This window comes from Peromyscus maniculatus, chromosome 4 (genome assembly GCF_049852395.1).
Source record: "Peromyscus maniculatus bairdii isolate BWxNUB_F1_BW_parent chromosome 4, HU_Pman_BW_mat_3.1, whole genome shotgun sequence".
Taxonomy (NCBI): domain Eukaryota; kingdom Metazoa; phylum Chordata; class Mammalia; order Rodentia; family Cricetidae; genus Peromyscus; species Peromyscus maniculatus.
The window spans coordinates 99,297,999-99,311,189 of record NC_134855.1 but is presented as its reverse complement, the minus strand read 5'-3'; the positions used below and the strand labels follow the sequence as shown (position 1 = coordinate 99,311,189).

At 44.1% G+C, this 13,191-nt stretch overlaps 1 protein-coding gene across 2 annotated transcripts in view; it reads right to left on the bottom strand.

The window, feature by feature from the left end:
* Positions 1 to 13,191, bottom strand: part of Wdr76 (WD repeat domain 76) — a 39,576-nt gene that overhangs the window by 24,088 nt on the left and 2,297 nt on the right. The window contains exons 1-4 of one of the 2 annotated variants that reach the window (XM_076568609.1): positions 11,928 to 12,105; positions 10,895 to 11,281; positions 4,900 to 4,992; positions 1,866 to 1,921 (exon numbers count right to left, since the gene is read on the bottom strand). In XM_076568609.1, the coding sequence (XP_076424724.1) occupies positions 1,866 to 1,921; positions 4,900 to 4,992; positions 10,895 to 11,281; positions 11,928 to 11,990 (599 nt within the window). In that variant the 5' untranslated portion in view covers positions 11,991 to 12,105. Of the gene's footprint in view, positions 1 to 1,865; positions 1,922 to 4,899; positions 4,993 to 10,894; positions 11,282 to 11,927; positions 12,106 to 13,191 lie in introns of those variants that run through there. The other variant, XM_076568610.1, reaches the window with a different exon arrangement.

Genomic DNA, 13,191 nt, shown 5'->3' with positions numbered 1-13,191 from the left:
TTAACTCCATCTTGGGGACCCAAACCTTCTCCTAATCTACTCAGGCACCAAGCATGCATGTGATACACAGACATACATGCAGGCAAAACATTCATACACATAAAATAACTACATCAAAAAAACTAATTAAAAAAAGAACACAGAATCTAATAAAACAATATGCAACCATAAAAGAATGAAATATGGCTTAGGATGTTATCTCCATGAGAAAATGCCTTTGGCCCCTAGTCTTCATGCACACTTGCAAATACATAAATACACACACACACACACACACACACACACACACACAGCAATTCACTAAAAAATGTGGCAAAACAAAAAAAGAATAAACAAAGAAAAGGGGGTGGGAGGGGAAAGCTGAGAAAAGAGATGCTTCTTAAATTACTTCCAAAAACTAATATATAGCATTGATAGTATAGCTCAGTGGTAGAGCACTTGCCTAGAATACATGAAGTTCGATTTGATCCACAGCAATATTTAAAAAAAAGAAACACTAGTGTATGTAATAATTTACATGATCATATGACCTACATGGGAATCTACTTCTGAGATTCCCCACTCATCTAGGATTTTTCAGGCTACAAACAATGGCTGGAGTGCAGCTCAGAAGTAAAACACACTCACCTATTACATGTGAGCCCCCCCACACCTCTGGTTCCAACCCAACAACAACATGCTCTGAGAAAAGCGCTCTTCATAATAATGAAAATGTGGACACTAACGGTAGAATAAACCATAGAAAGATAATAGAAAGAAAGTGCTGTCATTCCAGCTCGGAGGCAGGAGAACCACAAGTCTGAGGCCAGTCTGAACTGCAGTGAGATCCAGGTTAACCTAGGCTACATAGTGGCACTCCATCTTAAACAAACAGGGCTGGGATGGCTCAGCGGGTGGTCTGCAAACATGAGACCCTGAGTCTGAATGCCCACACCACACAGAAAGCTAGATGTGCATGCACAGCCTGTAAGACCAGCACTGGAAGGTGGAAACAAGGAGATCCCAAGAGCCAGCTGGCCAGCCTAACCCAAAAGAGCTTCCAGTTCAGTGAGACACTGTCTCACACCAATAAGGTGGACAATAAGAGGAAGACTCCCAATGTCCTCTGCATGCATGCATGCATTCGCGAAAGCATTTATACCCATACACTCACATGCATGCACCACATATACACATAGTACAAACACAAGCATGCACAGACTAACAACATGCATGGACACACATACACAAGGGGGTGGGGTGGGGATGGGGATAACATATCTGGGCCAGCAAGATGGTTCAGTGGGTATGGGGCCTGCAGCCAAGGCTGGGACCCACATGATGGAAGAAGTTCCAGCTAACCTGGAGAAGTTCCAGTACAGCCAGGATGTATATGTGTGAGTGCCTGCATGAGTTTATACACCACCATGTGTATTCAAGAGTCCCCAGAGGCCAGAAGAGGGGACTGAATGCCTTGGAACTAAGTTACAGGCAGTTATAAGCGGCCATGTGGGTGCTAGGAACCAAACCCAGGTCTTCTGCAAGTTAATCCACTGAGCCACTGCTCCAGCCAAGGTCTGTTCAATTTCAAAGGCTGTATTCTCTCTATTGTACAAACCGCCACACTACCAACTTGACACGACCGCCTCTATGAGCACTAAGTGCCAGAACCTTCAGACTCCAGTGACTTCCGAAGAATCACCCATCTTTGCTAACAATAAAATATGCAAACTAGGCATGGCGGCATGTGCCATAATCCCAGCACTTGATGGGTGGAGGCAGGAAGATAAGAAGCTTGAGGCCAGCTTGGGCTACAAGTCAATGTCTCAAATTTAAAACCCCCAGCAAAATATCGTGGTCTAGTCAACGTGAAGACCATCCTTTACCTCTTTGATTCAGTCGGCTGGCTCTTCTTTATCATTCCACGGAGCCTTGCAGCTGACTGAAAAGCACATAAAATATTCGTTCACATAAAAATGCTACCATATAACTACACTGTCTACTCATTAAAGTAGTAAGTATTTGCTACTATATCCAGGCTTATTTAGGAAATATAGATTTTTTTAAGATTCAGTACTTATTCTTGGTAATAGACATGAGATAAATACCATAAATAATAAAAGCACCATCTAATATATTGGCATTCTGGTACCTTGAGCCAAGCTGCCTGTGAGTTCACATGACTAAACACAGGTTCAGGAGCACAGCACTTGCCTAGAATGCACAGGCTTGGTTTTAATCACAGCATTGCAAAAACAGATTTAAAAAACTAATAAGCAAAGTGAGATGGCTCACACCTATCCCAACATTCAGGAGGCTGAAGTAGGACAAATAAATGTAGTAAGTTCAAGGCCAGCAAGGCTACATAGCAAGACTGTCAAAAAAATAAAAAAATAAAACAGTAAGAGCCAGTGAGATGGCTCAATCCATAAAAACGCTCGCTGCCAAGCCTGATGCCGTGAGTTCACCAGGACCCACACGGGGGCAAGAGAGAAGTGATTCCCGCAAGTTGCCCTCTGACCTCCACGCATGTGCCATGGCACGCGGGTGCACCCGTGCACACCCATGTACTCTGCCTTTCTCTTCCTCTCTTTCTCAAAATTAAATGTTGATAAGAAAATCAAAAAATAAGACATGGGCTGAGCATGGTGGCACATTCCTCTAATCACAGTATTTGTGAGGAAGAAGTAGGTGGATCGCTGAGTTTGAGGCCAGCCTGATCTACATAATGAGTTCTAAGTCAGCAGAGTTACATGGTGAGACCTCAAAAACAAAAAAGATGAAACAGGTTCACATATAAACACATATAAAAGGCATACACCCCTACACATACATATACAAACCACAGAATTCAATCTATAGTGCTAGAAACCTATTTGGACATTTTCCAGAAAAGTTATAGGTTATATTTTTCATAACTAAAATTACAACTTTTTAAAAAAAGATTTTGTTGTTGTTGTTTTTCTAGATAGAGTTTCTCTGTGTAGCCCTGGCTATCCTAGAATTTGCTTTGTAGACCAGGTTGGCCTCAAACCAGAGATTCATCTGCCTCTGCCTCCCAAGTGCTGGGATTAAAGCTATGTGCCACCACCGCTCGGCTTTAAGATTTATTTTTATCTCACATGTATGAGTATTTTGCCTGCAGAGGCCAGAAGAAGACGCCCCTAAAAGCAGAATTACAAACATTTGAGAGTCACCACATGAACGCTGGCAACTGAACCTCCACACTGGAAGAGCTCAACAGAGTCATCTCTCCAGACTCTCAAATTGTAGTTTTGATTAATTAAAATCACAAGTAGACTATATAAAGTGTTTTCTTTCTTTTTTCCTGTGGTACAGGCTAGCTCTGAACCTGCTATTTAGTCAAGGTTAACCCTGATCTACAGAGTGAGACTTTGCCTCAAAAAAAACAAAAAACAAGGCCAGGTATGGAGCACTGAGAGAGAGGCAGAGACAGGCTAATCCCTGGGACTCAATGACAGCCAGCAGAGTCTAACTGGCAGGTACCAGGTTCCAGTCGAAGATCCTGTCTCAAAAACAAGGCAATGGCTCCTGAGAACAATACCTGGATTGACCTTTGACTGCCAAACATCTACATACCAAAACAGTGAAAAAAGATGCCTACAGTCAATTAAAAATGGTAATATCTATTAAGAAACATGAACCAGGCTGCATGGGGATATTACTCACAGGTAGAGCTTGCCTAGCATATACAGATCCCTGGATCTGATCCAGCACAGCCAAAGAAAAAGAAAAAAATACAAAAATCAGAACATGATTCTTCAGATTTATCCTACATCTTCTTCTTTCAAAGAATTAAATATTAAGGGTCTGGAGAGATGGCTCAGCGGTTAAGGGCACTAGCTGATCTTCCAGAGGCCCTGAATTCAATTCCCAGCAACCACATGGTGGCTCACAACTGTCTGTAGCGGGGATCTGATGCCCTCTTCTGGCATAAAGTTGTACATGCAGATAGAGCACTCATACATTAAATATATCTTTAAAAAAATTATACATTAACTCCATCTGGGAACCTCTTGGTTAATATACTTTTTTAAAGAGCTTTACAAGCTTCTTTTATTGTTCTTGTTTTTTTTTTGAGATAGTTTCATGTATCCCAGTTTGGCCTCAAACTTACTATGTATGACCTTGAAATATTATTGTCCAGGGGCTGGAGAGATGGCTCAGCAGTTAAGAGCACTGACTGCTCTTCCAAAGGACCTGAGTTCAATTCCCAGCACACATGGCAGCTCACAACTGTCTGTAATGCCAGTTCCAGGAGATCCAATGCCCTCACACAGTCACACATGCAAGTAAAACACCGATATAATAGTCTACTGTCCAGCCTCCACCTCTCAAGTTTGGGGGACACAGCGTGCAGCACCCACCAGCAGGCTTACAAAAGTGTCTTAACAGGAAACACAAAGAAAAACAAGCAGCCTGGTGGCAGTGGTGGTGCGGTGGTGGTGGTGGTGGTGCATGCCCTTAGGCAGAGCAGGAGTTCAAAGCCAGTCTGCAGTTTGAGGCCAGCCTGATCTACAGAGTGAGCTGCAGTACAGCCAGGGTACAGAGACATCCTGTCTTGGATGGAGAAAGGAAGGAAGGGAGGGGGGGAGGGAAGAAGGGAAGAAAGAGAAGGAAAAAAGCAAAGCAAAGCAAAGCAAGCTGGATGTAGTGGTGCGACCCTTTAATCTCAGCCCTCAGAAGGCAGAGGCAGACATGTCAATGTAAATTCCAGGCCAGCCTGATCTACACAGTGAGTTCCAGGGAGACTGTCCCAAAATAGGAGGAGGAGGACAAAGACCACAAACCAACTGACCTTATACCAAGCATTGCTTGAATTTTGCCTCCCCTCATTTGAGGTGGAAAATTATCATCTAATTATCTCATCTTGGTTTTCATTACAAACTCCATACATACCTCAGATAACTGAAGGGAAGCAAAAAAGTTTGCATTTTCTCTGATGTTCTTCAACCTCTTCCTCTCATAAGGTGACAATCCTGAAAAATCATCCTAGAAAATATACAACAAAAAATCTGTCACTTCACACATTAATAGCAAAAGCAACGCACAAAAGCAGATTCCTCATTCTCTACCCAGACATTTCCCTTCAAACTGCACAGAACCTCTAATTGTTTCATCTTATCTTAACAAACAGCCCATAATCTCTGCTGGACTGGATATTAAGAGAATTGTGGGTGCACATCTTTGACCCCAGCACTTGGGAGCATGAACAGACAGATTTCTATGATTTGAGGCCAGCCTGGTCTACATAATTATTTCCAGGACAGCCGAGGGCTATGTAGAAAGACCCTGCCTCAAAAAAAAAAAGTAATCTAATCTAAGCGCCCAAATGCCATGCCCTTATAGCAAACTATTTCCTAGCAGCCAAACGTTATCTTTAGAGCTGGAGAGATGGCTCAGCGGTTAAGAGCACTGGCTGCTATTCAAGAGAACCAGGGTTCAATGCTTGCCTCTTATAACCAGTTCTGATGTACCTATTACACATTACACCTCATCAAAATTAACCAAAGGGGATGGGGGAGACATCACACAAGTTCCAATACAGATAAAAGACAAAATTCAAAGCTGTGGCACATAATCCCAGTACTAGGGAAGGTGAGGCAGGAAGCTACTACAAGTTCAAGCCCAGCCTGGTCTTATATAGTGAGACCTTGTCTAAAAGAAAAAGTGTTCAGAAGCAATACTGTAAAATGGTTCTCTGAATAAAACAGGACATAAGACAGTATATGGGGGGGGGCATTTGAAATCTTTGGTTTATAATGAAAGAAATTTTACAATTTTGCTCAAGTTTGGGCTGAACTTCCTACTTGAAGGGAAAGGGTGTGTACATAAGTGTGGTGTTACTGAATCAAATCTTAATGTTCCAAAGTCAGTCAACAGGCAATGGAAGTGGGGGAAGGCTTAAAGGTTGTCTCTCTTTGAGAGAGGGTCTCCCTGTGTAGCCCAGGCTGGCTTCAAACTCTCCCCACCTGCCTGCCTCAGTCTCTGGCATTCTGGGAGTGCTGGCATTATAGGCATGGTGACCCATGGTGGTAGGGAGTGGCCAGCTGGAATTATCTTTTGAAGCAGGCACAGCTGAATGCTCCACAATGGGAGTTGCTTGGCTTTGAGGATAGTCTTGTACAACTAAAATAAAAGGTATCTGAGGACCAGAGAGATGCTCAGTGGGCAAAGCGAATGCTACAGGAGCATGAGGACCTGAGTTCAGATGCCCAGCACCACATAAAGTCGGGCACGACAGCACAAGTCTGTAACCCCACTGCTTCAAGAGCAGAAATGGCAGACGCCAGGGAGGCTCACTGGCCATCGAGTCTAACCACAACAGCTGGGCTTTAGATTCAGTAAGAGATCGTGTCTACAAAAGAAAAAAGGACACGTTATGGAGAAAAGGCATCCTCTAGCCTCCAAACCCACCCACATAGTGAGTGTGCCTGCACACACAGCTGAGTTTGTAAGTCACACAATCAGAAAGGGGATCGTGAGAGGAGAAGAAACATCTTTCAAGAGATGAAGAATAGTGAGAATAACAAAACTGATTTAATAAGAAAGCAAAGAGGAGCCAGTTGGTGGTGATGCACACCTTTAATCCCAGCACTTGGGAGGAAGGGCAGGAGAATCTCTGTGAGTTCAAGGCCAGCCTGGTCTACAGATCGAGATCTGGGACAGGCAGAGCTGTTATGCAGAGAAACCCTGTCTCAAAAAAGAAAAAAAAAAAAAAAAAAAAAAAGGAAAGAAGAAGCAAGCAAAGAGAAGTGCAGAAAAGAGGAAACAGCTGTGGGAGGGCGACATGAAGGAGACAGTAAGAATGGAGGATAAATGAGAACAATAACACATATGTGTGAAGATGCCGTGATGAAACCCATTACTACACAGGCCAACCGAAAAGCAGAACCGGTAGTCGTCACACAGGCCTACAGTCCCAAGACACTGTAGCAACAAAGGAAAGAAAAGGAAAAGAAAACACCATAATCTTACCAGGAGAAAACATCAGACAACCCCAATTGAGAATCATCATGCAAAATAACTGTCCAGACTCTTCAAAGTGTTAGGGACATGAAAGACTGAGAACTGTTACAGACCACAGGAGCTGACAAAGACCTAATCCTGGCCACGGTAACGGAACCACAAAAGGAAATGCCTATGAAAGCTGTTGGAATCCTAACGGTTCGGTACGTTAGCTAACAGCACTGTGTAAAGATCAATTTCTTTGTTTGACAGATGTCCTATGACTGTGACATTAACATGAGGATAAGCTGAGTGGGAAGCACAAATTCCCTAGGCTTCTGTTTTGGAAGTACAGTTTGACTATGGAGCCCCATAGGCAGGCCAGACTCAAACGTGTGATCCTCCTGCCTCAGCCATCCACGTATTGGGACTATAGACACATACCACCCATGTAACTATATTTTTGCAGCTTTTCGATAGCTTGAGGTTATTACTTTTAAAATATCAACTGCAGCTACGGTGTGGTGCCCACGCTAAGGGTAACACTAACACATAGGAGGGCGAAGCAGGAGGATCAGAAGTTTAAGGCCAGCCTGGGCTGAGAACCTATCTCCAATTTTTCATTTGTTTGTTTGTTTTTGAAGCGAGGTTTCTCTGTGTAATCCTGGATGTCCTGGAACTCACTCTATACCAGGCTGACTTCCAGCTCAGAGATTCACCTGCTTCTGTCTCCCTGAGATTAAAGGCATGCACCACCACCACCCAGCTCAAAAATATTCTTTGATTAAAAAAAACAAAAAACAAAAAAACTGCTGGGTGTGGTAGCACACCTTTAAATCCAGCACTTGGGAGGCAGAGGCAGATGGATCTCTGAGTTCAAGGCCAGCCTGCTCTAGAGAGTGAGTTCCAAGACATCCAGGCCAACACAGAGAAAACCTGTGTCAAAAAAAACAAATAAAATAGGAACTAGGAATATAGTTCTACTGGTAGAGTGCTCACCTAGCATGAGCCCTGGGTTCAATCCCTAGAACAAACAGTATACAGCAGGTGTGATGACCTGCACCTGTACTCTCAGCCCTCAGAGGTAAAGGTAAGAGGATCAGAGTAGGCTGTCTCAGTCATTAAAGATCATGTGGCTTCAGGCTGGAGAGCTGGCTCAGTGGCTAAGAGCACTGACTGCTCTTCCAGAAGTCCTGAGTTCAATTCCCATCAACCACATGGTGACTCACAACCATCTGTAATGAGATCTGGTGCCCTCTTCTGGCCTGCAGGGACACATGCAGACAGAATACTGTATACATAATAAATTAATAAATCTTTAAAAAAAAAAAAGATCATGTGGCTTCAAAAAGGGTCTGAACCTGGAATATATGAGATGCCACCTCTAAAATAAACAAGTATTCAGCTGCTAAGAATTTTTCTTTTTTTTTTTTTTTTTTTTTGTTTTTCGAGACAGGGTTTCTCTGTGTAGCTTTGCGCCTTTCCTGGAACTCACTTGGTAGCCCAGGCTGGCCTCGAACTCACAGAGATCCACCTGCCTCTGCCTCCCGAGTGCTGGGATTAAAGGCCAGCCACCACCGCCCGGCCAAATTTTTCTTTTTTTTTAAATTTCTATATGCAGTGTTCTGCCTGCATGTGTCCCTGCAAGCCAGAAGAGGGCATCAAATCTCATTACAGATGGTTGTGAGGCACCCTGTGGTTGCTGGAAACTGAACTCAGGACGTCTGGAAGAGCAGCCAGTGCTCTTAACCTCTGAGCCAGCTCTCCAGTCCCCAAGAAGTTCTTTTTATTACATTTATCTATTCCATTTATTTATTTATGTGTGTGTGAGAGAGAGCTTACATGTAGAGGTCTCAAAGTTTAATTTTCAGGAGTCTGATTTCTTTCCACCATGAAAAAAGCCTTGGCAATCAAACTCACATCATCACCTTTGGCAGCAAACACCTTTACCCCCTGAACAATCTCACCAGCCACAAGAGAGACTGTTCCCGAGGTTGAGCTTTTTTGTTTCTCACTTGGAGACCAGGCTGGCACTGAACTTGCATCACCTCCCTGCTTCTGTCTCGGAAGTGCTGGGGTGAAGCTGTATGCACCATCACACCAAACCTGATGATCATTTTGTTTGGTGGTTTGTGGTAACAGAATATGAACCTGAAGCCTCGTTTGCTAGGCAAGCATTCTACCACTGAGCTATTTATCCCCAGGCCCAAGAAATTCTTTATGAAGCAATGGAGGCTCAGACCTATAGCACTGAGAGACTGAGGCAAAATAATCATCAAAAGTTTGAGAATAGCCTGGGCTACATTGTGAGTTCCAGGCCAGCCTGTGCTACTAAATGAAACCCCGCTGGAAGAATGGCAAGGAGAGAAGAGGTGGTCAATTCTTTACGAAAAACATTTAGTAGAAAGGTTGGAAGATAAAATTCACAAATGTTCTCAGAAAATAAAACAAAATTCTATACTTACAATTCAAAGCTCTCACAGATAATACGGGGAAAGAGGCTAGAAGAGTCAACACTACTCCTGACGCATGGCCAGCTTTAGTCACCCTTCCCCACAGACAGGCTGCTCGGGACAGCACTTGTGTGGCACCCTAAGCCCTGTGTTCAATCCTAGCACCGTCACGGTGAAGAAAAGAGAGCAGACTAGTGACCCGTGTGACTGACGTGTCATCTGAGCCAGGTACTGCAACCCCAGGTAACACAGAGGATGACACAGAGGACCAAAAGTTTCACGGCCAACCTGGGCAACTCAGTAAGACCCTGCTTCAAAATAAAAGGTGAAAAGGGGCTGCTTCAAAATAAAAGGTGAAAGGGGCTGGAAGGCTACCTCACTAGTACAGTGCTTCCCTAGCATGTTCGAAGCCTTAAATTCAACTCCGGGGAAAGAAATGTTGTATCTTAGTTTGTCTCTACACGAAGAAGAAAAGTGTATCTCAGTCATCCTCAGCACTGCTTAAACATCTCTACTGCTGTAGTTTCTACTCCTTATATCCAAGCAAAAATCAGCTTTACCTCAACCTCATATCCAGTAGTCTTAGTTTAAAAACATAATCTAATCCAGCAGTTCTGGAAGAACAGTCCCAGACCAATAGTTCAGTGCCTGTAAGAAACTGCTGGGCAGTGATGGCCCACGCCTTCAATCCTATCACTTCAGAGGCAGAAGGATCTCAGTGAGTTCAAGGCCACCCAGGTCTACAGAGTAAGGTCCAGGAACAGCCAGGAAATTTTCTGAAATCTCTGTCTTAGAAAATAAAAAAGAAACTAGCTGGGCGGTGGTGGCCCACGCCTTTAATCCCAGCACTGGGAGGCAGAGCCGGGCGGATCTCTGTGGGTTCAAGGCCAGCCTGGTCTACAGAGTAAGATCCAGGACTGGCACCAAACTACACAGAGAAACCCTGCACCAAACTACACAGAAAAACCATGCCTTGAAAAACAAAACAAACAAATAAATAAATGAAAACTATAGAAACAACCAGGCAAAGTGGTACATAACTTTAATTCCAGCACTTAGAAAAGGCAGGTGGATCTCTGCAAATTTGAGGCCAGCCTGGTCTACAGAGCTAATTCTAGGACAGGCAAGGCTACACAGAGAAATCCTGTCTCGAAAAACAAAATAATGATAATTAAAAAAAAAATTTAAGCGAAAACTAAACTCAATAAAATTTACATTAAATTAAAAGGCTTGCAAGATGGTTCATCAGGTAAAGGTGCCTGCCATCATGCCTGACAAACCTTTTGATTCCTATGACCTCCACACTCATGTCAGGGCACACACATGCATGCACACTCGTGTGCAGACACACACAAGCACATGCACACACAAAACATTTTTTTTAATTTACATTAGATAATAAAACAGATTTTGCTGGGGATCCTTCTCCACCTTAGCCTTCAGAACTTCTCATTTTAGAGTGAAAAGATAGTGAGAACCAAGCACACTCTTACCAGGCCCGGGAGGCCATCTTCATCGCTGCTTCCCATGTCCACACTGAGAGGCACGGATTCTTCCGTGCTCTGGAGTTCCAGCTTGGTACTTTCAGTATAAGCATCCAAGGATGGCTTCAGCAGAACGGGTTCTGCCTTGGAAGATGCAGCCTTCATCTTTGAAGTTAAAACCTTTCTACAAGTCTTCTTCCCGTCAGTCTTCTTATGAGCCACTGCATTGTTAGGATTATTTTCAAACGGGGATCTGGACAACTTCAATAGTGCTAGCTTGGAATTGCTGAGCGAAAATGGGGAAAGATAAACCTTTGCTGTTTTCCCTAAAGTTGTAGTCTGTATTGGTCTCAAAGAAGTATAAGCACTACTTCCAATTTCTTTATATTCATTCACCTATTGGGGCAATAAAAGAAAAGAGTGTTAGAAATCCCAGATCCTACACTCCTTACAAGACACTAAACAAATCTGTGTAAATAAGTCTAATTCCTACTTCATAGTGACAACATGATTCAAATTGATGGCCTGTTAGGCAATTTTTCCCTCCTCCAAAACCTGGATACTTAACTCTCTATCCTAAACAGAATTACTGAAGGCACATTTCTTAATCATAAGTCTGTAGCTGAAGTAATTAGGCCAAAGGTCAGATTCAAGTTAGCTATAATTGCTTAAAGCTGACAGTGACTGCTACAAAGCAAAGGCAGGGAGCCGGGGGAACCGGCCCCAAGACCCATCCCACGGTTTTGGAGTTGTTGTTGGCGAAGGAGAATGGGGTCTCACTACTAAGCTCTGGCTGGCCTAGAACTCACTATGTAGAACAGGTTGGCCTCAAACTCAAGAGTTCCACCTGTCTCTGCCTCCCAAGTGATGGGATTAGAGGCAAACCTACCGTTATTTCTGGAGTTGGTAGGAAACTTTCCTCAACACTTAACGATCTTAGTTTCTTTTAAGAAAAAAAAAAAAAAAGGCAGGGATCACAGCTTTTGGTTGGCGCCAGGTGCCAGTGTCTAGCAGATCCCTCCCAAGCCGAATCAGGTCTCACCTGCACCTGGGGACAATGTCTGGAGCCCGCCTTTTCCTCACCCTCAGCGTTGGACCCAGACATCTTGCTGCCCCTGAGCAGATGAGCTCTTCCCGCTAAAATCTAGGCGGGATTGGGCGGGGCCTCTCGAGACTTGGGCGGCCCCGAGGGAGGGGCCTCCGCGGCCCGGGAGGAAGAGCTGTCTGTACTCCTTGGGCCGTGAGACCTTGAGGCGCATTTTTTTGTTTTGTATCCTCGATCGTCACCGCTCTGCCCATTCAGACAGGATCTACAACTAAACCTGCAGCTCACCTCTCCAGTGGCTGACAGAAAGCTCTAAGGATCCGCCCTGTCTCCTGTCTCCACCCCCTAACCTAGAGAGCCATCTCCCGGGTTTTGGTTAATACAGCATCTCTCTATGTAGCCCTAGCTAGCCTCCTAATCCTAATGCCTCAGCTTCCTAAATGCGGGTTCCAGGATCCCAATCAACACTTAATTGGGTTCTGTAACATTGAGGCTAGTAGTTCCCGAGATCTGGCTTTGAAAAATACTGGCTCTTTAAGCTTAGAAAAACACCATACCGCTGCTTTGCAGCATGACCCTGAAAAAGATCCATACCCTCATAAATGCCATAAGGATCGGAAAACAAATGAGCATAAAAACCAATCAACAGCCTGGGAAAAATCACACAGTCGGTAAAGTGCCTGCATTAGGACCTGAGTTTGATTCCCAGAATCCAAACTAAAGGGCTGGGGTTATAATCCCAGCATAGGCAAGGCAAGACAAGTTGAGTCTTGAGGCTCCACAGCTAACCAGACTAACCTAAACACGGAGCCCCAGGTCCAAGAGACACTGTCTCAAGAACAACAGGGGCCAGAGAGATGACTCAACAGGTAAGGACACTTGCCACACAGGCCAGTGGTTTTATTTTGATTCCCAGAGCCCACACAAATACAATTTGTCACTGCTGTCCTCTGAGCTTCATAGGTACACCAAGGCACACCCCCATACACATCAATAATAATAGAAATAAGACTTCTTTAAAGGTGGACAGCTCCTGAGGAAAGACATCCAAGATTGGCCTCCAAGTGCATGCACACACACAAATGCCACAACCCTTTCCCCCAACCACCGAGATGTGCACACCACACACACACAACGTCAACATTCAGCCTTTACTTCTGCCCACTTCCTTGCAATACTACTACTGGAAAATTACACCTGACTGCTACTGTTTTCTTACATCGTAATTAGGGGAGCAGCTAAGCATGATGGCCCATGCCCA